Source organism: Schistocerca cancellata, chromosome 2, assembly GCF_023864275.1.
Source record: "Schistocerca cancellata isolate TAMUIC-IGC-003103 chromosome 2, iqSchCanc2.1, whole genome shotgun sequence".
NCBI lineage: Eukaryota > Metazoa > Arthropoda > Insecta > Orthoptera > Acrididae > Schistocerca > Schistocerca cancellata.
In genome coordinates, this window is record NC_064627.1 from 644,967,944 (window position 1) to 644,994,477 (window position 26,534).

Sequence of the window (26,534 nt, forward strand, 5' to 3'; positions counted from 1 at the left end):
GTTACCCAAGGATTTCTACTAGCCCTCGTTTCTTTACCTACCTGATCCTCTGCTGCCTTCACTACTTCATCGCTCAGAGCTACCCATTCTTCTTGTACTGTATTTCTTTCCCCCATTCCTGTCAATTGGTCCCTTACGCTCTCCCTGAAACTCTGGTTCTTTCAGTTTATCCAGGTCCCATCTCCTTAAATTCCCACCTTTTTGCAGTTTCTTCAGTTTTAATCTACAGTTCATAACCAATAGATTGTGGTCAGAGTCCACATCTGCCCCTGGAAATGTCTTACAATTTAAAACCAGGTTCCTAAATCTCTGTCTTACCATTATATAATCTATCTGATACCTTCTAGTATCTCCAGGATTCTTCCATGTATACAACCTTCTTTTATGATTTTTGAACCAAGTGTTAGCTATGATTAAGTTCATCATACATTTCATCAATTTCTTCAACATCTTCAGAGCTAGTTGGATATAAACTTGTACTACTGTAGTAGGCATGATCTTCGTGTCTATCTTGGCCACAATAATGCGCTCACTATGCTGTTCGTAGTAGCTTACCGCACTCCTATTTTTTTATTCATTATTAAACCTACTCCTGCATTACCCCTATTTGATTTTGTGTTTATAACCCTGTATTCACCTGACCAAAAGTCTTGTTCCTCCTGCCACCGAACTTCACTAATTCCCACTATATCTAACTTCAACCTATCCATTTCCCTTTTTAAATTTTCTAACCTACGTGCCCGATTAAGGGATCTGACATTCCACGCTCCGATCCGTAGAACGCCAGTTTTCTTTCTCCTGATAACGACGGCCTCTTGAGTAGTCCCCGCCCGGAGATCCGAATGGGGAACTATTTTACCTCCGGAATATTTTACCCAAGAGAACGCCATCATCATTTAACCATACAGTAAAGCTGCATGCCCTCGGGAAAAATTACGGCTGTAGTTTCCCCTTGCTTTCAAACGTTCGCAGTACCAGCACAGCAAGGCCGTTTTGGTTAGTGTTACAGGGCCAGATCAGTCCACCATCCAGTCTGTTGCCCCTGCACCTACTGAAAAGGCTGCTGCCCCTCTTCAGGAACCACACGTTTGTCTGGCCTCTCAACAGATATCCCTCCGTTGTGGTTGCACCTACGGTACGGCCATCTGTATCGCTGAGGCACGCAAGCCTCCCCACCAACGGCAAGGTCCATGGTCAATTAAAGATGTTGCTGCTTCCTGTACAGTTAGCTCTTAATTTACGAAGGCATGCTGGAAAATAGAGCCTCCGATATTTTATGGGAAAACTCTTAAAGCATTTTAAGAAAAATGTTGATGACATTCTACATCTTTATTCTTCGTATCTACGATGAAGAGCTAAAGAAACTGGTAGATCTGCCTAATATGCTGTGGAGTCTCCGCGAGCACGCAGAAGTGCTGCAACACGACGTGGCATGGACTCGACTAATGTCTGAAGTAGTGCTGGAGGGACTTGACATCATGAATCCTGCAGGGCTGGCGATAAATCCGTAAGAGTAGGAAGGGACGAAGGGGTGGAGATTTCTTCTCAACAGCACGTTAAAGGCATCCCAGACGTGCTCAATAATGTTAACGTCTAGGGAGTTTGTTGGCCAGCGAAAGTGTTTAAACTCAGAAGCCCGTAAAGCCTATATCGATGATGTTTCGTTGAATGGTTCACACGCTGACACTTGTTGATGACCCGACACTGAAATCGGCTGCAGTTTGCGGAAGAGTAGCAGCTGTGTCATGCTGAATGATTCTCTTCAGTTGTCGTTAGTCACGTTTTTGCAGGATCTTTTTTCGGCCGCAGCGATGTCGGAGATTTGATGTTTTATGGGATTCTTGACACTCACGGTAAACTCGTGAAATGGTCGTACGGGAAAATCCCCACTTTATCGCCATCCCGGAGATGCTGTAACCCATCGCTCGTGCGCCGACTATACCGTCTATACAACGTTCAGACTCACGTAAATCTTGATAAGCTGCCATTGCAGAAACTGTAACCGATCTAGCAACTGCGCCATACACTTGCTGTCTTATATATGCGTTGCCGACCGCAGCGCCGTCTTGTGCCTGTTTACATATCTCTGATTTTGAATACGCTTCCCTATACCAGTTTTTTGGGTTCTTCATAGCTACATATTTACTTCTCATCATAGTCTCCAGGGTGACGAACACATTTCTGCTAATGAGAGGCCAGTTTATTGATACCTTCATTGTAGAATGTTTGAGTTTGCTGACTGAGCGACAACCTTACCCCTGCCTGTTCCGCTTCATCACTATCAAAGTGGAGTCCTCGAAGGTGTTCTTTAAGTTTTGGAAAGAGATGAAACTTGTACGGGGCCAAGTGGGAACTGTGTGGAGGATGATCGACGACAGTGACCCAAAGGCATCGAACTGTTGCAGGAACCCATCATCCTCACTTGTAAAATTCAACAGAAGTTATTGACCGGTGTTGGTTGGGAGATTGATTTTGAGAGAGGGGACCAAACAGCGAGGTCATCAAAATGTTCAAATGTGTGTGAATTAGTAAGGGACCAAACTACTTAGGTCATAGGATTCTAGACTTACTACTTAAACTAACTTAAACTAAGTTATGCTAAGAACAACACACACACACCCATGCCTGAGGGAGGACTCGAACCTCCGGCGGGAGGGGCCGCGCAGTCCGTGACATGACGCTTCAAACCGCGCAGCCACTCCGCGGTCATCGGTCCGATCGAATTAGGGAAGCATGGGGAAGACGCTTTCAAAGGAACCAACTCGGCATTTGCCTGAAGCGATTTAGGTTCAAATGGTTCAAATGGCTCTGAGCACTATGGGACTTAACATCTGTGGTCATCAGTCCCCTAGAACTTAGAACTACTTAAACCTAAATAACCTAAGGACATCACACACATCCATGCCCGAGGCACGATTTGAAGCTGCGACCGTAGCGGTTACGCGGTTCCAGACTGAAGTGCCTAGAACCTCACGGCCGAAGCGATTTAGGGAAAGAACGGGAAACCAAAATCAGGATTACCGGGAGCGGGTTCGAACCGTCGTCCTCCCGAATGCGAGTCCAATGTGCTAACCACTGCGCCACCTCGCTCGGTGTTGACAGGTGTCTATTATCCTCTGTTTCATGTCAGGTGTGAGCATTCGATGCACCCAAGAAGCATCAGTTCTGCAGTGATGGTCTCTACCCTGTACCGTGATATACTACAACTACCTGAGAGCTATGACTGTGTTACTCGTATTCCACAATTTTCTCTGCTGTGTTCAACAACCCAGTTGCCGTACGCGGTACGCCGTACTCGGTAGTCCACTCCTAGCGCTGTCACACACGTTGAGATTAGCACCACCGATTCTTTCATTACGAGCACGAGCAACCCAATGTCTAATATTAATGTTGTCGATACGATCATGGCCGTATACGGCTTTCATTCTCCTATGGATTTCAATTGGAGCCAAGTTTTCTGCGGTTAGAAACTCGATTACTGCACGGCGTTTCCCAAGCACCGACGTAGTTACGTTACGCTCCGCCACGTAACACGATACAGTTCGGAGTCCTGTAGCGGCAGAGGGTTTCAGCTTGCGTCAGCGAAACGGGAATGTCGACCGAGTAATACGCATGGCGTTTAATACCTCGACCGATACTGAGAACAGAATAAAATGTTCGGAGGCATTGTTCCAGCAAGCCCTCGTATTGTTGTTAATAACTGAGCTAACTGTGACTATACTGGTAGCTGGAGCACAGATTCATCCAGAAAGGTGCCTCCAGAGAGAGAGAGTTGTGGAGCGACGTGTGCTTTCCACTTAGCGTGAGGCCTCTGGTTTGTGCGCAGGTTCTACTGGGCGTCGTCGAGCGTGCTGGAGTACAACGACTGGTGGCACGCGCTGCGCATCCTGGGCTTCTGCCTGTCGTTCGCCAACTCGTGCGCCAACCCGGTGGCGCTGTACTGCGTGTCGTGCACGTTCCGCAAGCACTTCGACCGCTACCTGCTGTGCTGGTGCCGGCGGGGCGCGCGGCCCGACACCGTGGTGGCCGGCAGCCGCACCGACTCGCGCAAGCAGTCCACCTCGCAGACGCTCGCCACCTTCCAGCCGCGCTCCAGGTGACCGCCGCACACTTCCTCAGCCACCGGCCCCACTCCAGCGCCTCAGACTTTTTGCTATGAATGATCTTCTTATATTACTACTTACCCCTTTCATGTAAAAAAGTTAATTACAATTTCGCATTTTACTCTATAAATTGGTTTCCTAATTTTGGAATAGATATTAATTCAGATCATGCTTCTAATTTATTATTGTTGTTTATAGTTTTATAACATTTCAACCCTACAAGTGCTTACCTTTAAAGTCGTCACACAAACTGTACACCAAAAGCACAATGACACTCAATTCCTTGCTAAAGAAATTGCCTGAATATAGCATATTTTTGCCGGCCGCGATGGCCGTGCGGTTCTAGGCGCTCAGTCCGGAGCCGCGGGACTGCTACGGTCGCAGGTTCGAATCCTGCCTCGGGCATGGATGTGTGTGATGTCCTTAATTAAGTTAGGTTTAAGAAGTTCTAAGTTCTAGGCGACAGATGACCTCAGAAGTTAAGTCGCATAGTGCTCAGAGACATTTGAACCATTTTATAGCATATTTTATCATGAAATTGGACTCGCCTATATCAAACGCATTTTACTTCACCTCTGTCACGTACTTTTTCAATCAATATAAGTACACTACTGGCCATTAAAATTTCTACACCACGAAGATGACGCGAAATTTAACCGACGGGAAGAAGATGCTGTGATATACAAATGATTAGCTTTTCAGAGCATTCACACAAGGTTGGCGCCGGTGACCAGACCTACAACGTGCTGACATGGGGAAGGTTTCCAACCGATTTCTCATACACAAACAGCAGTTGACCGGCGTTGCCTGGTGAAACGTTGTTGTGATGTCTCGTGTAAGGAGGAGAAATGTGTACCAACACGTTTTCGATATGATAAAGGTCGGATTGTAGCCTATCACGATTGCGGTTTATCGTATCTCAACACTGCTGCTCGCGATGGTCGAGATCCAACGACTGTTGGCAGAATATGGAATCGGTGGGTTCAGGAGGGTAATACGGATCCCAACGGCTTCGCATCACTAGCAGTCGAGATGACAGCCATCTTATCCGCATGGCTGTAACGGATCGTGCAGCCACCTCTCGATCTCTAAGTCAACAGATGGGGACGTTTGGAAGACAACAACCACCTGCACGAACAGTTTGACGACGTTTGCAGCAGCACGGACTATCATCTCGGAGACCATGGCTGCGGTTACCCTTGACGCTGCATCACAAACAGGAGCTCCTGCGATTGTGAACTCAACGACGAACCTGGGTGCACGAATGGCAAAACGTCCTTTTTTCGGATGAATCCAGGTTCTGTTTACAGTATCATCAGTCACTACTCTTGATCAACTGTGGTATCGTGTTGAAGCTGCATGGGCATCTGTACCTGTAAACGCCATCAAAGCTCTGTTTGACTCAATGCCCAGGCGTATCAAGGCCGTTATTACGGCCACAGGTGGTACTTCTCGGTACTGATTTCTCAGGGTCTATGCGCCCAAATTGCGTGAAAATGTAATCACATGTCAGTTTTAGTATAATATATTTGTCCAATGAATAGACGTTTATCATTTGCATTTCTTCTTGGTCTAGCAATTCTAATGGCCAGTAGTGTGTTAACACTTCAGAAATCACAGATGTGGTAACAACTTCGATGGAAGCTTCTCAAAAAAGAGACTTGAAAGTGATCCATATCAAAAGACTTTATTTGCAGTTTAATTAGATGAAGATGCTTGTTATTTAATAAATTACACGTAAGAGGGTTGCCCAGAAAGTAATGCACCGCATTTTTTCTTCAACAATTCTCTATTGAACATAATGAGAATTACATAAACGAAAGAATGGTGTTCTATCTACACACCCTATATTTTCCCGTAATCTCCATTCCATTCTACGACCTTTCTTCAGCGCGAAACAAGGGCGTGTGTGTCCTGTCGACACCAATCCTTGTACTGGTAGCAGAGCCAATGCTTCAGTGTGTGAACCACCTCCTCATAGTCCTCAAAATATCTTCCACAGATGGCATCCTTTAACGGCCCAAACAAGTGGAAGTCCGAGGGGGCTCACTGCAACACGTCAGGTGTGACAGCCATGGATGGTCTACCCAACCGCTTCAAATCGCGGAGCTCCGCCGAACCGCTTTCTGATGACCTCAGCCGCAGTGCCCAACGACTAGCTGTACTTTCGTCGACAGCAGAAGCTCCATGGACTTCGCGCAAGCGTTTGTGAATATTCCCCACAGTCCCTTTCTCTGCAGTGAGAAATTCAATGACGGCACGTTGCTTGTAACGTACCTTACCTACAGACGCCATTTTGAAACTGTCCTGCAGCTGCGCTATCTGTCGGAAGTGACGGAAACTTGAAGAGCTCACTCTGGAGACTTCAAGTAATACGTACGTAACGTTTCACATTCGCAGCATTGTTTGTGGCTGAGAAAAAAATGCGGTGCATTACTTTCTGGGCAACCCTTGCAATACGCAAACATTTTGAGATGTACTCAGTTATTCATAACTCGATCTGTTCATTATTTCTATACTCTTGGAATACAGACTACAACGTTATAGGCAACTGGCAGGTGTCTTCTATTAGGGATAGCTGTGTTCAAGCAATCACCATTCTTACTGTGGATAACTCTATTTTCTTCATCGTCGTCTGAAATTCGGCACACTAATCAGTTTTGTCATTGACCGGAACTGCTGGAGGAGCATGAGCTGTAGAATCATTTTCATCTCAAAAATCACTCATGTCAAGACTGATTTCTTCTAACAATGCTTTCTGTATCTCATTCTCCTTTAGTAAAATGTGGTTCCTTCTTGACATTTTCACATAAATGTGCGTCACTCTCGGTGACAGAACAGATACCCGATGTGTACTCTAGGGTTACAGCGACCCTTCAGAAAATATTTCTATCAAGTTAATGCCTCTCCACTTCGAAAGTCCGTCCTCCACTAGGTCTCACTCAATGCCAAATTAATATTGGTGGCAGCGGTCTGTGTATTTGCAGTGGCGCATGCATAGTAACAAACAAAAAACTCCAGGGTCAAAGTGACCCTGGTATACACTTCCACGATTAAGTAGGGAGTTTAAGTCAAACTTAAAACATTTTTTTACTAGAATTAGGATCCGCAAAAAGGAGAAAGTAATTACTATTATTATGTGAAACCAATTTATTTATTCACAGCTTAATATTTTTAGGAAATTTTCAGAAACATCAGAAGGGGAAGGCAAGCTTTCCTCGCTAAAAACAAACCATAAGTTTGTGGAGTTTTCCGTTTCATATCAAACGAAAGGAAATAAAATAAGATTGCATTACTTACTAAAATACATAAATATAAAAATTTAGACAAAATGAACAAAAAGGCACAAGCAGAAATTATCTACTCAGATTGGCCATATATTTTCAATGTGCAGTTTGTACCAAAACTGTAAAAGAAGACAATAAACAGCTTTATTGAGCTTATCAATTGCAGACTGAAAAAATTCATTAAGCGCCGAACAGTGAACCAGCTGGTTCCAAACAGTTTATACATTCTAGATGACAGCACAAGTCGAATGTGGGACTCTCATGCCCCTGTGAGCAAAAGGAAATAAATTTGTATACTGGACACATATGTCCCACTGGACAATAAAGGGTTAATGGTGCCTGGGCTTATTTTACTCAGTAATTAACAGCTCTTCAGTGATAGAAAGTGGAAGACACTCAGGAAAAACAACATTAATTTGTTATCCCTCCTACACAGCGTCGCATAGGCCAGACAGACCATGTTGTTCCAGAGCAACCGTAAACCTTGAATATCTTTGGTAATAAACACCGTGCAGCAGAATTGTAGGGCCACTCTATGAAATCTCGTTGGATTCTCCCATTGCCACACAGAAGCTCCAAATTTGGATCGAACGTGCTTGCTCCCTTCCTCTGTAATGGTGCAAAAGCGTGGCGCTCTCCGACTTCATCCTCGGGGTCGGCGACGATTCAAAGAACAAGGTGTCGACGTGTGTTGAAAAGAGCCCAGAGTTCTGAACTGCCTGTGAGACGTAGGGTGGGTTAATGATGTTACGGGGTTACCAAACCAGCACAATTCTTCTACGCTCCACCATGGACGTGTCAGATCACTGGCAAGTGGTCACACCTCCTTCTTTCCTACATCATACCGCTTCTCTCGACACCTCTGTGACGAGTATCAAAACCATGATGCTCAGGGTTGAAATCACTCTGTTTCCTTAACCGTGGACGATGAAAACATTTCGAAAGGACCGCTGCTCAGAATCTACATAAAAAGACCTCACGAAGAGTCGACAGGCGTGAATGAAACCATTCCTTCCTTTGGGGAGTTCATTTTCACACATTTCTGAATCGAAAGCAACAGTTTCCAGTGCTGTGTGCAACAAGACTACGTTCTTGACGACCATTGATACCGCTTACACCATCCGGACGATTCAACCCTTCATTTGGGACATAACGGTGCTGCAACCATATTGAACGTTACCTCAACCGTTTCCAGTGTTGACGTAGTCTTTGCTCTGGTATACAGGGTGCAACCATTACGAACCGTTCAAAGTCATTCAACAAAAACTGGACGTGACACAGAGCAAGAAAACAATATTTATGCATCTTCATCCTTCAAAAAAATGGTTCAAATGGCTCTGAGAACTATGTGACTTAACAAAAAAAATGGTTCAAATGGCTCTGAGAACTATGTGACTTAACAAAAAAAATGGTTCAAATGGCTCTGAGCACTATGGGACTTAACATCTGTGGTCATCAGTCCCCTAGAACTTAGAACTACTTAAACCTAACTAACCTAAGGACATCACACACATCCACGCCCGAAGCAGGATTCGAACCTGCGACCGTAGCGGTCACGCCTTTCCAGACTGAAGTGCCTAGAATCGCTTGGACACATCGGCCGGCTCTTCATCCCTCCTTTCTCACTTCCACCTGTGACATACGTATACAGGGATATCTAGGGCTAGCGTCTTTCATTATTTGTCAAAAATCGTCCACAATGACGCCCTAAGACTTCCTGCATAAGAAGCCACGGCCTTGACAAAGACGGCGGAGGAGCGGACAGAGGTTCACGGCACTCTCTTGTCGTTGAGGTGAGGAAGGAACTGCCCCTAAAACACTGTATAATCAACAATGATCAACGGCATGAGGATGCCGAAGGCAATGGAAACCACTGCATTAAAGACACATAATGTGTACCAACTGGCCATGTAGCCTGTAACTGGAAAGCGTCATGATGATCTCTCCCTTGGAAAAAGATTACAGACTAGTCCTACATTCGGATCTCTGTTTGAGGACTGCCAATTTGGAGGTGACCATGAGAAAAAGACTGAAAAACGAACGAAAGGTTAACGTTCAACGAGTCGGGGCGTGGAATGTGAGAAGTTTGAACGTTGTGGGGAAGATAGGAGTTCTGAAAATGGAAATGCAAAGGCTCCATCTAGATACAGTTGCGTTCAGTGAACCGAAATGGAGAGAACATAAGGACTTCGGGTCAGATGAGAAAAATCGTAGTATCAATAGCAGTAGATATTACAGTAGTAGGAGTGGGATACGTTATGAATAGCATAGATGATGTGTTATTGTGAACAGTTCAGTGATAGTGGAGCTCTCATCAGAATCGACAGCAAACCAACACCGACAACGATAGATCAGGTTTACATGACGACGTCGGAAGCCAAAGATGTAGAAACACCGAACGTATATGAGGCTACTGAACGTGTAATTAAGTACGTAAAAAGAGATGGAAATCTACTAGTCACGGTGACTGGAATGCGGTTGCAGGGTAAGGAGTAGAAGGAAGGATGATGGGAGAATATGGGGTTGATGCTAGGAATGAGTTCTGCAATAAATCTCTGGCGGTAATAGCGAATACTCTGTTCAAGGAGGAGGAGCTAGACCTGAAAGAGACTGGGAGATACAGGAAGATTTCAGATTACATCATGGTCACGCAGAGATTCCGAAACCGAATACTGAACTGTAAGGCGTACAAAGCGGCTGATACAGACTCAAATCACCAATTTACTAACGATGAAGCGTAGGCTTGAAGTTACAGATACCAGTCACGAAGAATCAATGCCCAAAGAAGTGGGGTGCTAGTAAAAAGCAATGGAGAGATACGCTTGAAGCTCTCTGAGACTGTAGATAACACGATAAGGAATAGCTCACTAGACTGTTCAGTTGAAGTGTAATGGATATCTGTAAAGGGCGATTACAGACGTTGGAGAGGAAAACGTAGGTACAAGAAACGCAAATGCGAAGAAACAATGGGTAACAGGGGAAATACTTCAGCTGATCAACGAAAAAACGAAATACATTGAAGAGCCAAAGTCACTGGTACACCTGTCTTATGTCGTGTAGGACCCCCGTGAGCTCGCGGAAGTGCCGCAAAACGACGTTGCATGGACTCGACTAAATCTGAAGTAGTGCTGGAAGGAACTGACACCATGAATCCTGGAGGGCTGTCCATAAATCCGTAAGAGTACGAGGGGGTCGAGATCTCCTCTGAACAGCACGTTGCAAGGCACCCCAGATGAGCTCAATAATGTTCATGTCTGGTGAGTTTGGTGGCCAGTGGGAGTGTTTAAACTCAAAAGAGTGTTTCTGGCGCCACACTGTACCAATTCTTGACGCATGTGGTGTCGCATTGTCCTGCTGGAATTTCCCAAGTCCGTCAGAATACACAATCGACATGAATGGATGCAGGTGATCAGACCGGATGCTTACGTACGTGTCACCTGTCAGAGTCGTATCTAGAAGTATCAGGCGTCCCATATCACTACAACCGCACACGCCCCATGCCATTACAGAGCCTTCACCCATCTTGAACAGTCCCCTGCTCACATGCAGTGGCCGTGGATTCATGAGGTTCTCTCCATACCCGTACACCTCCATTCACTCGATAAAATTTGAAATGAGGCGGTGTTGATGCGCCCGGCGAGGCGTAAACACTTGTGTCGTGTAGTGATCAAGGGTATACGTGTGGGTCTTCGGCTCCGAAAACCTATATTAATGATGTTTCGTTGAATGGTTCGCAGGCTGATACTTATTGATGGCCCAGCATTGAAATCTGCAGCAATTTGCGGAACGGTTGCACTTATGTCAACTTGAATGATTCTCTTCAGCCTTCGTTGGTCCTATTCTTCCAGGAGCTTTTCCGGACGCAGGGATTTCAAGATCGGATCTTTTAGCGGATTCCTGATATTCACGGTACACTCGTGAAACGGTCGTACGTGGAAATCCCCACTACATCGCTACCTCGGAGATGCTATGTCCTATAGCTTGTGCGCCAACTATAACATCATGTTAAGACTCCCTTAAATCTTGATAACCTGTCATTGCAGCAGCAGTAATCCATCTAAAAACTGCGCCAGACACTTGTTGTCATACATGGGTGTTGCCGACCGCTGCGCCGTTTTCTGCCTATTTATATATCTCTGTATTTGAATACGCATGCCTATACCAGTTTCTTTGGCGCTTCAGTGTACAAAAATGTTCTCGTAAATTCAGGAATACAGAAACACAACGCACTTAGGAATGAAATGAATAGGCAATGTAGGCGAAATGGTTGCATGAAAAATGTAAAGAAATTGAAAAAAGGAATAATTGTCGGAAGGGCAGACTCAACATTTAGAAAAGTCGAAACGACATTCGGTGAAATGAAAAGCAAGGGTGGTGTCATTAAGTGTGCAATGGGAATTCCACGATTAAATGCAGGGGAGTCGGTGGAAGTAGTACGCTGAGGGTATCTATATTGAGGAGGACGTATCTGAAGATGTGCCTAGGAAAGAAACAAAAGTCCATAGGGAAGGGATGGGTTAGCAAGTACTAGAATCAGAATTTGCGATAGCTGTGGAAGAATTAAAATAAAATAAGGCGGAAGGGGTAGATAACATTCCATTGGAATTGCTACAATCATTCGCCGAAGTGGGTAAAAACGACTGTTTACGTTGGTGTTTAGAATGTTCGAGACTGCCTATATACCATCAGACTTTCGTAGAAACATCATCCACACAATTCTGAAGACTGCAGGAGCTGACAAGTGCGAGAATTATCGCAGTCAGCTTAGCAGCTCATGCATTGAAGTTGCTGACGAGAATAGTATACAGAAGGATGGAAAGAAAATAGAGTATCTGTTAGATGATCATCAGTTTCGCTTTAGTAAAGGTAAAAAACATCTGACAGGCCATTCTGAAATTGCTGCTGATAATGGAAGCAAGACTAAAGAAAAATCAAGACACATTCATAGGATTAGTCGACCTATAAAAAGCGATGACAACCTTAAATGGTGCAAGATGTTTGAAATAGGGGTAAGCTATAGCGAAAGACGTGTAATACACAATATGTGCAAGAACCAAGAGGGGCAAATGCCGCGATGGTTCCTTTGAAAGGGCACTGCCGACTTCCTTCCCCATTCTTCCCTAATCCGCTCGGACCTATGACCTCGCTGCTTGGTCCCCTTCCCCAAATCAATCAACCAACCAACGAAGAACCAAGAGGAACAATAAAAGTGGAAGACCAAAAACAAAGTGCACTGATTAAAAAGGGTATAAGATAGTGATACTGTCTTTCGCTCCTCCTGTTCAGTCTATACGTCGAAAAAGCACTGACGCAATTTAAAGAGAGTTTCAACAGTGGGATTGAAATTTAAGGTGGAAGGATATCAACGATAAGATTCTACATCTACATATATACTCCGCTAGCCCCCAAGTGGTGGTAATATTATATGCTCTACATCCTCGGTGAAGCCTGGATTTCGGAATTTAGTGAGCAGCCCCTTCTGTTTAGCGCGTCGTCTATCTGCAAGTGTGTCCCACTTCAAACTTTCTATGAGATCTGTAACGCTCTCGCGATGGCTAAATGTACCAGTCACGAATCTTGCCGCTCTTCTTCGCTGATGAAATTGCTATCCTCATGACGCACAAAGGAAGGAGGACATAAAAAGCGGACTAGCGCTGACACTAAGAGCATTGCTGGCCACGAGTGTACTGGTGTCATACATAGGTCTTGATATGAGGAATAAATTTCTGAGAATGTACGTTATGAGCACGTCATTGTATGGCAGAGGATATAAGTATTTGTGATGTGATGCTACAGAAGAATTTTCTAAATTAGGTGGATCGATAAGGTAAGAAATGAGGAGGTTCTCAGTGTCAGCGAGAAAAGGAATATACAGGGTTATTACAAATGATTGAAGCGATTTCACAGCTCTACAATAACTTTATTATTTGAGATATTTTCACAATGCTTTGCACACACATACAAAAACTCAAAAAGTTTTTTTAGGCATTCACAAATGTTCGATATGTGCCCCTTTAGTGATTCGGCAGACATCAAGCCGATAATCAACTTCCTCCCACACTCGGTGCAGCATGCCCCATCAATGAGTTCGAAAGCATCGTTGATGCGAGCTCGCAGTTCTGGCACGTTTCTTGGTAGAGGAGGTTTAAACACTGAATCTTTCACAAAACCCCACAGAAAGATATCGCATGGGGTTAAGTCAGGAGAGCCTGGAGGCCATGACATGAATTGCTGATCATGATCTCCACCACAACCGATACATCGGTTTTCCAATCTCCTGTTTAAGAAATGCCGAACATCATGATGGAAGTGCGGTGGAGCACCATCCTGTTGAAAGTTGAAGTCGGCGCTGTCGGTCTCCAGTTGTGGCATGAGCCAATTTTCCAGCATGTCCAGATACACGTGTCCTGTAACGTTTTTTTCGCAGAAGAAAAAGGGGCCGTAAACTTTAAACCGTGAGATTGCACAAAACACGTTAACTTTTGGTGAATTGCGAATTTGCTGCACGAATGCGTGAGGATTCTCTATCGCCCAGATTCGCACATTGTGTCTGTTCACTTCACCATTAAGAAAAAATGTTGCTTCATCACTGAAAACAAGTTTCGCACTGAACGCATCCTCTTCCATGAGCTGTTGCAACAGCGCCGAAAATTCAAAGCGTTTCACTTTGTCATCGGGTGTCAGGGCTTGTAGCAATTGAAAACGGTAAAGCTTCTGCTTTAGCCTTTTCCGTAAGATTTTCCAAACCGTCGGCTGTGGTACGTTTAGCTCCCTGCTTGCTTTATTCGTCGACTTCCGCGGGCTGCGCTTGAAACTTGCCCGCACTAGAGATGGGGGATCCGCTCTTGAACTAATTCATAGAGTTCAATCTTTCAAAGGAGTGAACAATCAGTGATTCAGAAAAAAAGAACGGTAGCTCCAAACGTTTCCCACGGCAGAGAGAGAGAGAGAGAGAGAGAGACGGAGCATATCAGCAGCGCCTCTGCTGGTCACAGCACAGTGCACGCCACACAACACAGCCAGCGCCGGCCTCTGCCCTGCTTCTACCTTGGCTGCCTGCATTGTGCAGTGCCCCATTGGATTTTGTTTTTCACATATGCCGTGGCGTCTCTGTGCGTCGTCTGCCGCGCAGTGTCTGGCGCAGCGTAACTTCGCATCGCACTCTGTCGCACGTCCTGCCCTCTGGGCAGTTGATGCGAGCAACAGGACAGAGAGCCACCTAGCGTATAACATAGGAACTACTTGCAAAAACCCGCTCGCAAGGGAACGAACTATTTGTCTCGGAGCGGGTTAAGTTCACCGCTACCCCCTCCCTCGGAACTCGCCCGCTCAACGCTCGCCCCACCGTCTCGACTCTAGCCAGAGCGTCGAGCAAAGCGACTCAGGTGTCACTGTGGTCTCTGCGGTCTCAGCTCACGCAGTAATACAGCTCGCGGCTCGACCTGCTCGACTCAGCGCCTCTGCATCGGAGTTCGTTCCCACTAGATATTGTTCTTCGTAGTAATGCCGCTATGTATATTACATTATTATGTTATGTATACATCAATTGTTTTTATTTTATTTTTATTTGTTTAAACTGATTAGATTAGGTTCCTGATGACTCCTCTTACTATAGGATTTTTATTATAGACACTCGAATTTACGCTTTAATTACGAGCGAACCGATAAACGTATCGCAAAATGTGATACACCAATATTTTCCTTGTTTTATTCTGCGTAAGGCTATATGCAGCACTTTCGTTTTACAGTCAAATTTATATTTTTTTTTCTTATTCTGGTACGGATTTTGCGATTTTAGGCGTCTTCGAAAGGAAACGTTCACTTTAAAAATATATGGCTTGCGATGTATTTGTATGAGGTTAATGAAATTTTAATACGTTATAGCCAAATATATTGTTAATGTAAATCTCAAGTTACAACATTTTCCGATCACCCAAAAAACCACGATAGTGCAAAATAAATCAATAATCAAAAACTTTGTCATATCGTGGAAATTTCAATAAACAATACAAAATTCTTACTCATTATCTGTGTTACTTCAAAATAGGATCAAATAAGATCAAAATACAGGTATAGTACTCGAATAAACCAAGTTTAAAGGGCAATGTGCCTTCCATTTATTTTATATTGTAAATGAGTGGTGAGTCATGAAAAAGAGCTAATTCATTTCAGGGAGTGAACAGTTCTGATCCAATCTCTGAAAAGAACAGTTTTGCCCATCTCTAGCCCGCACGCGTTCAACCGACCCGTTGATTTCCCCTTACAGAGGCATCCAGAAGCTTTAAACTGCGCATATCATCGCCGAATGGAGTTAGCAGTTGGTGGATCTTTGTTGAACTTCGTCCTGAAGTGTCGTTGCACTGTTATGACTGACTGATGTGAGTGCATTTCAAGCACGACATACGCTTTCTCGGCTTCTGTCGCCATTTTGTCTCACTGCGCTCTCGAGCGCTCTGGCGGCAGAAACGTGAAGTGCAGCTTTAGCCGAACAAAACTTTATGAGTTTTTCTACGTATCTGTAGTGTGTCGTGACCATATGTCAATGAATGGAGCTACAGTGAATTTATGAAATCGCTTCAATCATTTGTAATAGCCCTGTATAGAAAACACAGACAAGATAATGGGGCATATGTTAAGACATCAGATAATATCTTCCATGGTAACAGAGGGAGCTGTAGAGGGTAAAAACTGTGGAGACAGATAGTGATCAGGGTACATCCAGTAAATAATTGAGGATGTCGGTTCCAAGTGCTACCCTGAAATGGAAAGGTTAGCTCAGATGAGGAATGTGTGGCGTGTCGCATCAAACCAATCGGAAGACTGATGAAAAAAAATTAAAATAACAAAAGTAGCATTTGCTCATCTTCTGTGAAACACATCTCTTGTATTGAGCAACTGGTCATATCTCTTAACATGGGCTCTAAAATGAATACCTTAACAGCAAAGAGCCTTACTCATATCCGCTACGGGGAAATACATGTCTTCTATTGATCAAGTGCTCATAGCACTTAAGGTATGCGTTTTAGAGGCCATTTTTACTGGAGTTTCTTGTTTTGGTCTGTACTATCTCCTCCCAAAATATGGAAGCAAAGAGCTTGCAGTAGAACAGATGTGTTTCGCAGTATCCAAGATGAACAAGTGCTTATAGTTGTTAAGATGTGCGTTTTAGAGCCCATATTTATTGGACTCTTTTATGGTTATTACCATCTCTCTAAATACTCGACACACTCACGCTGTATAAATTTAATGACGTCTTGCGCTCGTTGGTAATAGTTGCGCTAACATCGTCATCGTTAAGGTGTAATACGAAAGGTATGTAGCGCAGTTGGAATGTAGCTCCTGCTCCCAGTAAATAATTTTTTTCTTTCTATATCTACACAATAATAACAAATTAAATCAACGATAGTACTAAACATACGCTATAGATACTATCTCCTCCCAAAATATGGAAGCAAAGAGCTTGCAGTAGAACAGATGTGTTTCGCAGTATCCAAGATGAACAAGTGCTTATAGTTGTTAAGATGTGCGTTTTAGAGCCCATATTTATTGGACTCTTTTATGGTTATTACGATCTCTCTAAATACTCGACACACTCACGCTGTATAAATTTAATGACGTCTTGCGCTCGTTGGTAATAGTTGCGCTAACATCGGCATCATTAAGGTGTAATACGAACAGTATGTAGCGCAGTTGGAATATAGCTCCTGCTCCCAGTAAATAATTTTTTTCTTTCTATATCTACACAATAATAACAAATTAAATCAACGATAGTACTAAACATACGCTATAGATACATCTCTCTCTCTCTCATATGAATAGCAAAACAATTTTTACATGCTTGTACCTCTTCAATTACGTAGGGCTGGAACACCTGTTGGGAGAAACTCAATATTCTTAATTTGTTTCTTATCACATAAAAGAGCACATAATCTGAATCAACTTAAAGGCCTTACTCTGTCTCTCTCTCTCTCTCTCCCCCCCCCCCCCTTTCTCTCTCTCACTCACTCTCTCTCTCTCTCTCTCTCTCTCTCTCTCTCTCTCTCTCTTCAGCTATTCCTAATTAATGATCTTAGTCTACCTAAGCTTCAAAATAATATTTTAAAAACAAAATAAAGTGAACCCATAGAACACCATCAATTTCTGGTAATTAAACGACCAATAATTCTCTCTCTCGCTCTCTCTCTCTCTCTTTCACACACACACACACACACACACGCACACACACACACTGCTAAACCAATCACCCACATTTGCAGGTCGACTGTAGAACGGCTTCCTAGGGCAACAAATATTTGACTTTCAGTATTTCATATAATTATTGATCGAATTTAATAATATAAAATACTTTCATAAACTACTCATTAAGAGGTGTAATCCTACATTATAAGTTTAACACGATAAGTCAAGTATTAAAGATAGAAGCGGTGTGTGGTCTCGAGGCAGCGTCATTCGCGGCGCGCTCATTACCCAGATTACATCCCATCAGGCCAAACAGGTTTCAGACTGGACTGCTAAAGGCAGAACATTGAGATGGTGCTGTTAATGCTTATGATACCTGGACGTAACACTCTGAAGGGATAGGAAATGGAATGGTCATACATGCTCAGTCGTGGGTGAATCGGGTGTATACTATGGTTTATTGGTAGAATACTGGGTAAATTCAATCGTCTGCATAGGAGATTACTTACAGATCACTCTAAGGATTGTATAATTTTACTCAAGTGTGTAGGACCCGTACCAAACAGGACCAACATGGGATACTGAATGTATACAGTAAAGAATAGTACAAATAATCACAGGTTTATTTGACACGGGGGAGTGTGTTACAGTTATGCTCAACAAGCTGAACTGGCAGACTCTAGAATAAAGAGATATGAGCACAAGATTAGAATAATTACGGCGCTCACAGAGGCATCCACACAATCATTCTTCCTGCGATAGGCAAGTGAATGTAACAGGAAGAAACCCTGATAACTAGTACAATGGGACATACCTTCTACAGTGCTCTTTGCGGTGGTCTGCAGAATTTGGATGTAGACGTAGAAGTAGACGCAGGTATAGGTGTAGTGAGCAGCAATCAATATTAGTTCATACTGTTGTTTGTTTCTTTCATTTTAGGCTGTACAGATGTGTCCTGCCAAATATAAGGCTTTCCCCTTGTCAGATAGATATTCGATTTCGATATCCAAATTAAATAAATTATACTTTTACTGTTAGCTACTGTTGAATGATTATTTTCTTTGTGTTAGTAATGGGACCCCCGAACTACAGAAGGTCAAAGTTTGGTAATTAATCCAGTGGCCACTAATCAAGCCAGCACAATGAGAGCAACATAAAAGTCAAGAAGATGTTTAAATGAGCTTCTTGATTAGTTTGTCTGTGAGTTGACCCAAGCGTAGCTTGTTATCCAGCTGGACAAAAAGAATTTTGACACAATCTCTTTCATTTAGAGAACAAAGAGAACTGAGAATTTAAAGTCTCGAAAACGTACATCAGAAAGCAAGGGAAAGTAGTACATTTAAGGCACTAAAAGAAAAATAGATCGCAAATAAAGAAAAATAGTATCAAATCCCCCACATGCCTCAAAATGTTTTCTCAGAAAGATAAAAAAATATCACTCGTTAACTCTGGAATTGTCTTGACCCTTTCAGACCCTCTGGCTACCACTGTGTACATCAACTTTCACTGTGTCTTAGCTAGAGAAGAAATATTTTTTCTCAGTGGAAGCAACAGGTACGCATTAGTCAGTGTTACATCATGCGCAAGTGCTGCTAACTGCTGATCATAACTATGAAAACACCAGCAAGTCAGTGTAGCACTGAGCAGCAGCAGGTAACAACCAGAACAAACAAATGTGGTTGGTTCGCTATATTTCACTATGTAGTTGGTTCGATCCCCACCACTGCCTAAATTTTGATAAATAATCAGCATTGGCGGCCGAAGACTTCCGGCATAAGAAGTCAGCCCCATTCTTCCAACGGCCTTGTCAAAGAGGGCGTAGGAGCGGATAGAGGTTCAGGGCACTCTCTTGTCCTAGGGGTGGGAAATTGCCCCTAAAGGCGGAAGAATCAGCAATTATCAACGACATGAGGATGCAGAAGGCAATGGAAACCACTGCATTAAAGACACGTAATGTGTATCCACAGGACATGTGGCCTGTATTTGAAGAAGTGTCATGATGATCTCTCCATTGGCAAAATATTCCGGAATAGTCCCCCATTCGGATCTCCGGGAAGGGACTGCCAAGGGGGAGGTTACCATGAGAAAAAGATTGAATAATCTACGAAAGGATAACGTTCTACGAGTCGGGGCGTGGAATGTCAGAAGCTTGAACGTGGTAGGGAAACTAGAAAATCTGAAAAGGGAAATGCAAAGGCTCAAGCTAGATATAGTATGGGTCAGTGAAGTGAAGTGGAAGGAAGACAAGGATTTCTGGTCAGCAGAAAGTCGTATAACAGGTGTAGGATTCGTTATGAATAGGAAGGTAGGGCTGAGGGTGTGTTACTGTGAACAGTTCAGTGACCAGGTTGTTCTAATCAGAATCGACAGCAGACCAACACCGACAACGATAGTTCAGGTATACATGCCGACGTCGCAAGCTGAAGATGAACAGATAGAGAAAGTGTATGAGGATATTGAAAGGGTAATGCAGTATGTAAAGGGGGACGAAAATCTAATAGTCATGGGCGACTGGAATGCAGTTGTAGGGGAAGGAGTAGAAGAAAAGGTTACAGGAGAATATGGGCTTGGGACAAGGAATGAAAGAGGAGAAAGACTAATTGAGTTCTGTAACAAGTTTCAGCTAGTAATAGCGAATACCCTGTTCAAGAATCACAAGAGGAGGAGGTATACTGGGAAAAGGCCGGGAGATACGGGAAGATTTCAATTAGATTACATCATGGTCAGACAGAGATTCCGAAATCAGATACTGGATTGTAAGGCGTACCCAGGAGCAGATATAGACTCAGATCACAATATGGTAGTGATGAAGAGTAGGCTGAAGTTCAAGACATTAGTCAGGAAGAATCAATACGCAAAGAAGTGGGATACGGAAGTAGTAAGGAATGACGAGATACGTTTGAAGTTCTCTAACGCTATAGATACAGCAATAAGGAATAGCGCAGTAGGCAGTACAGTTGAAGAGGAATGGACATCTCTAAAATGGGCCATCACAGAAGTTGGGAAGGAAAACATAGGTACAAAGAAGGTAGCTGCGAAGAAACCATGGGTAACAGAAGAAATACTTCAGTTGATTGATGAAAGGAGGAAGTACAAACATGTTTCGGGAAAATCAGGAATACAGAAATACAAACCGCTGAGGAATTAAATAAATAGGAAGTGCAGGGAAGCTAAGACGAAAAGCCTGCAGGAAAAATGTGAAGACATCGGAAAAGATATGATTGTCGGAAGGACAGACTCAGCATACAGGAAAGTCAAAACAACCTTTGGTGACATTAAAAGCAACGGTGGTAACGTTAAGAGTGCAACGGGAATTCCACCGTTAAATGCAGAGGAGAGAGCAGATAGGTGGAAAGAATACATTGAAAGCCTCTATGAGGGTGAATATTTGTCTGATGTGATAGAAGACGAAACAGGAGTCGATTTAGAAGAGATAGGGGATCCAGTATTAGAATCGGAATTTAAAAGAGCTTTGGAGGACTTACGGTCAAATAAGGCAGATGGGATAGATAACATTCCATCAGAATTTCTAAAATAATTGGGGGAAGTGACAACAAAACGACTATTCACGTTGGTGTGTAGAATATATGAGTCTGGCGATATACCATCTGACTTTCGGAAAAGCATCATCCACACAATTCCGAAGACGGCAAGAGCTGACAAGTGCGAGAATTATCGCACAATCAGCTTAACAGCTCATGCATCGAAGCTGCTTACAAGAATAATATACAGAAGAATGGAAAAGAAAATTGAGAATGCGCTAGGTGACGATCAGTTTGGCTTTAGGAAAAGTAAAGGGACGAGAGACGCAATTCTGACGTTACGGCTAATAACGGAAAAATCAAGACACTTTCATAGGATTTGTAGACCTGGAAAAATCGTTCGACAATATAAAATGGTGCAAGCTGTTCGAGATTCCGAAAAAGGTAGGGGTAAGCTATAGGGAGAGACGGGTCTTATACAATATGTACAACAACCAAGAGGGAATAATAAGAGTGGACGATCAAGAACGAAGTTCTCGTATTAAGAAGGGTGTAAGACAAGGCTGTAGCCTTTCGCCCCTACTCTTCAAACTGTACATCGAGGAAGCAATGATGGAAATAAAAGAAAGGTTCAGGAGTGGAATTAAAATACAAGGTGAAAGGATATCAATGATGCGATTCGCTGATGACATTGCTATCCTGAGTGAAAGTGAAGAAGAATTAAATGATCTGCTGAACGGAATGAACAGTCTAATGAGTACACAGTATGGTTTGAGAGTAAATCGGAGAAAGACGAAGGTAATGAGAAGTAGTAGAAATGAGAACAGTGAGAAACTTAACATCAGGATTGATGGTCATGAAGTCAATGAAGTTAAAGAATTCTGCTACCTATGCAGTAAAATAACCAATGACGGACGGAGCAAGGAGGACATCAAAAGCAGACTCGCTATGGCAAAAAAGGCATTTCTGGCCAAGAGAAGTCTACTAATATCAAATACCGGCCTTAATTTGAGGAAGAAATTTCTGAGGATGTACGTCTGGATTACAGCATTGCATGGTTGTGAAACATGGACTGTGGGAAAACCGGAACAGAAGAGAATCGAAGCATTTGAGATGTGGTGCTATAGACGAATGTTGAAAATTAGGTGGACTGATAAGGTAAGGAATGAGGAGGTACTACCCAGAATCGGAGAGGAAAGGAATATGTGGGAAACACTGATAAGGAGAAGGGACAGGATAATAGGACATCTGCTAAGACATGAGGGAATGACTTCCATAGTACTAGAGGGAGCTGTAGAGGGCAAAAACTGTAGAGGAAGACAGAGATTGGAATACGTCAAGCAAATAATTGAGGACGTAGGTTGCAAGTGCTACTCTGAGATGAAGAGGCTAGCACAGGAAAGGAATTCGTGGCGGGTCGCATCAAACCAGTCAGTAGACTGATGACCAAAAAAAAAAAAAGTTGTATATTGTTATTTTTATTTCGTATGGTAATTAGAGACACTTAAAGTAGTAAAGGAGTTTTGCTATTTGGGGAGCAAAATAACTGATGATGGTCGAAGTAGAGAGGATATAAAATGTAGACTGGCAATGGCAAGGAAAGTGTTTCTGAAGAAGAGAAATTTGTTAACATCGAGTATAGATTTAAGTGTCAGGAAGTCATTTCTGAAAGTATTTGTATGGAGTGTAGCCATGTATGGAAGTGAAACATGGACGGTAAATAGTTTGGACAAGAAGAGAATAGAAGCTTTCGAAATGTGGTGCTACAGAAGAATGCTGAAGATTAGATGGGTAGATCGCGTAACTAATGAGGAAGTATTGAATAGGATTGGGGAGAAGAGAAGTTTGTGGCACAACTTGACCAGAAGAAGGGATCGGTTGGTAGGACATGTTCTGAGGCATCAAGCGATCACCAATTTAGTATTGGAGGGCAGCGTGGAGGGTAAAAATCGTAGCGGGGGGACCAAGAGATGAATACACTAAACAGATTCAGAAGGATATAGGTTGCAGTAGGTACTGGGAGATGAAGAAGCTTGCACAGGATAGAGTAGCATGGAGAGCTGCATCAAACCAGTCTCAGGACTGAAGACCATAACAACAACAACAACAATTAGTGAATGATCATTGTATTATTTATTAAAGTAGAGAACATTTCGTAATTAATTATTTTAGTGGATAAAGTGAAGGCAAATGTACAAATTATCTTTTGAAAAGGCGTACATTTTTTTTGTACAAATCTTGCATCTAAAACCATTAAGAGATGACCTAAGAGCATTAACACATAAAGAAAAATTTTCCTTTCTCCAGAAACAATTCAAGTCTGAAAGGGTTAAACTGTACGACTTGATTAATAGCATTCTCTAGAATAGTAATTCTTCCTAGCTCTTACACGAGACACGAATATAGAAGGCCAGGGTTTAGAAACCCATCGACGGCCATGTCAGTAAGTTGGAACGTAGGCTCGGATCAGGCTAGGCTGAAGAGCAAAATCGTCCATTTGCTTTTCAAAAGAAACATTGAAGCATTCGTCTTAAATAGGGAGAGAGCGTAAAACATGGATCTGGATATTCTGGTGGCGATACGTACTCTGTTTTATTAATGTACATTAATATTATCACCCTACATCAACAACAGCGCCGCTAATTGAGCTGCAGCTGAGTAACTAAGCCAATGTGAAAAGTAAATAAACATATAGGTACTCTGCACTGTTCAGCACTGATATAAAGATCCGTTTTATTAAGAATATAAATTGAATGGTGTCTCAACCGACCTGCAGGGCAGACCTATAAAGACGTCCTCTACAGTGCTTTTTCTGATACTGTGAACTTAATCGAGATTCGAAAGCAGGATATTAGCCTTTCGAAGACAATGCATTTAGCGACTGAGTTATCCAAGCACGACGCGTCCACAGAGCGTGAATGCTGCCAGTACCTCTCACCTAGTTTGCTACCTCTATTGAGGTATATCTACTGGACTCACAGTCATGAGAAAGGGATTCAATGGAGAATGGATGCCGGGTTGCACATAGGATTTTTCAGAAACGAATCTCTCAATTTGCGGCTGTCTAGCGTCATGAAACTTTCTGACAGATTAAAACAGATTTGAGTCCTGGCGCAACGTTCATATTTAACCTGTCAAGAGCTTTCGCAAAAGTGCACTCTCCGCTTCATAGAGCAGCAATCTCATCCCGTAGTGCTTTGTTATGTACACCGTCTGTCATCGCTGTCCTCTCCGCAGATTCCCCGTGCCTTACACTTGACCACGTCTGCCTTCAGAAGCGCAGAAGATGCTGTTAACCATGACTTCGAATTTTTCCCCTTCTCTCCTCCTCTCCTTTGTCCCCCGCCTGAAGACAGACTTTTCAGTCGGGCTAGCAGTTTGTTACAGGTTCTTACACCTGCCGCCGATTACCGTCTCAGAGCGAATTCGATAATCAGTCCAAGCAAATCCACTGGATAAGATAGTTCTTCATCATTACTTTCCCCATTTCCTTGTTTACTTCGCTGATTAAAAGCGCCTTTTCATGCCTCGAGAACGCGTTTCACCTTAATCCTGTTTTACATTTAATTAATTCTCTGTCTTTTCTGTGAAGGGGCCGTGCCAGTATTCGGGTATTTACAATCGTCCCTTTATTTATCTCACTGCGCACTGTCTCTGTTTCCTTTGATGCACTGTAACACATTAACTACAACAGCTGTTCTCAATAGATTGAGGAACAAATGGAAATCTCAGTAAGCAATGAACCTAACGAACGAAGAAAGACAGTTAAAAAAAACAATGGACAGTCAGATGCTGTGTTACGTGTTCTTGTGTTATTTCAAAAGCTTTCAGTGTTGAAGAAATATATGCTACACATTTCTGCAATTACTCATTAGATTTCAGCATACTTAACACTAAAAAGAAACAAGGTTTCCCCTTCGTGTATCGCTGTTTTTTCTTGTTCTTGGAGCTCGCAGCATATCTGAGGCCTTCTATGTGTCCGTGTGTTTGTTTTCGTTTCGTATGTCTATACTTAATTTCATGTGAGTGTGGAAGCAGTCATTAAGAAGTTAAATGCTTTTAAATCGTCTTTCAAGACGAATATAGCTGACTTTGTAAGTTCGGAAAACTTTATGTTCCACTACGAATATTAAGAGCTCAATTTTTTTTCGTGAAACGGATTACAATTTACAACTCAACCTGTGGTCATGATGAAAGAGGTACGAGTGATTTAAACTAGCTTGAAATTTTTTTGTCGAAAACCCAATGAAGCATGTAAATCTGCAGGCTTTCGTCCCCTTTGTCACCTTCTAAGCTGTGAGGCCACGTCATAATGTTCGTCCATGCCTTCTCATTCACTCGACGTTTCAGCGCCTCTGCTGAGAACTTCTTCAGAATGTACTAGTGTACCCATGTGGCTGAATACTATCAAACACAGCAGCTCCTACAATCTGCCCATTTCTGTGAATACTACAGTATATTACCCAATCGCATATCCACTTCAACATCTGTACTCTGAAAATCACAGTGAAATGCATGGCAGACATAGCCTACTTCCCATTGTAACAGTTAGTAGGGCTTCTTCCCGTTCTGTTCAGTACTATGCACGGTTTTAGGTGGGGCTTTGGGCACTTTTTTTTTATGTGTCATCCTACTGCAGTATATGGCAAGCATTTGGCAAAACCGAATTGGTAAATCCCATGCTATATTATGCAGTTGTCAGCAATAATTGATCCTTTTTCAAAGATCGATAGGTACTGTTTCGTGACCTGTTCCTTCTCCTGGTATGCCTTCCGTTATATCTATGCAAGGAAAGGAGGGAAATCAAAAGCAGATAATTAAAACCCGGACAGTATCGTTATAACGTCAGTTCACAGTAAATTATCAAGCACTCATATTATAGGTTAACAAAAGTAAGTCAGCGGTAGTATTCTTAAGAAAATTTCAAATTCTTTTTGAGCAGAATAATATAATGAAAATTAGATATGATTTAACTGCAAAATATGTAGTGAACCCAAAGCAGTTTTTTAGTAAATCATAAATCTTTCCTAATAATATTCAAAAGAAACGACCTCTATCAATGCATCCAACGGCACCGAAATTACGTAGTACTGTAAAGCTACACAAAACAAATGAACCGTTACGCCCTATTGTGAATGTTAGGGGGGGGGGGGGGGTAGTACGCGGGTTATGAAGTAGAAAAGCTGCCCGCAGAGTATCTGAATTAACATTTCCGACATCCTACTAATTGCAGTATAAAAAATAGGAAACAGCATATAAACAATTTGTAGAATGTAATCATAGCGCCAACGACACGTGTGACGACGTGTGAAATCAATAACATGTATGCCAATATACTCATTGTTCAGGTGCAAATTACATTGCTGGCCTGTCGGTTAAATTTCGCGTCTGTAGCACGTCATCTTCGTGATGTAGCAATTTTAATGGCCAGTAGTGTATTATTTTCTTCCACGTACGATTTGCGAAATGACCGAGAAAATCCG

The 26,534-nt window shown here is 42.8% G+C and overlaps 1 protein-coding gene across 2 annotated transcripts in view; it reads left to right on the forward strand.

Annotated features, from left to right (window-relative positions):
- Positions 1-26,534, forward strand: part of LOC126162313 (neuropeptide CCHamide-1 receptor-like) — a 706,059-nt gene that overhangs the window by 637,677 nt on the left and 41,848 nt on the right. For both annotated transcript variants that reach the window (XM_049918737.1, XM_049918738.1), the window contains one exon: positions 3,827-4,096. In XM_049918737.1, coding sequence (XP_049774694.1) covers positions 3,827-4,096 — 270 coding nt within the window. The remainder of the gene's footprint in view (positions 1-3,826; positions 4,097-26,534) is intronic.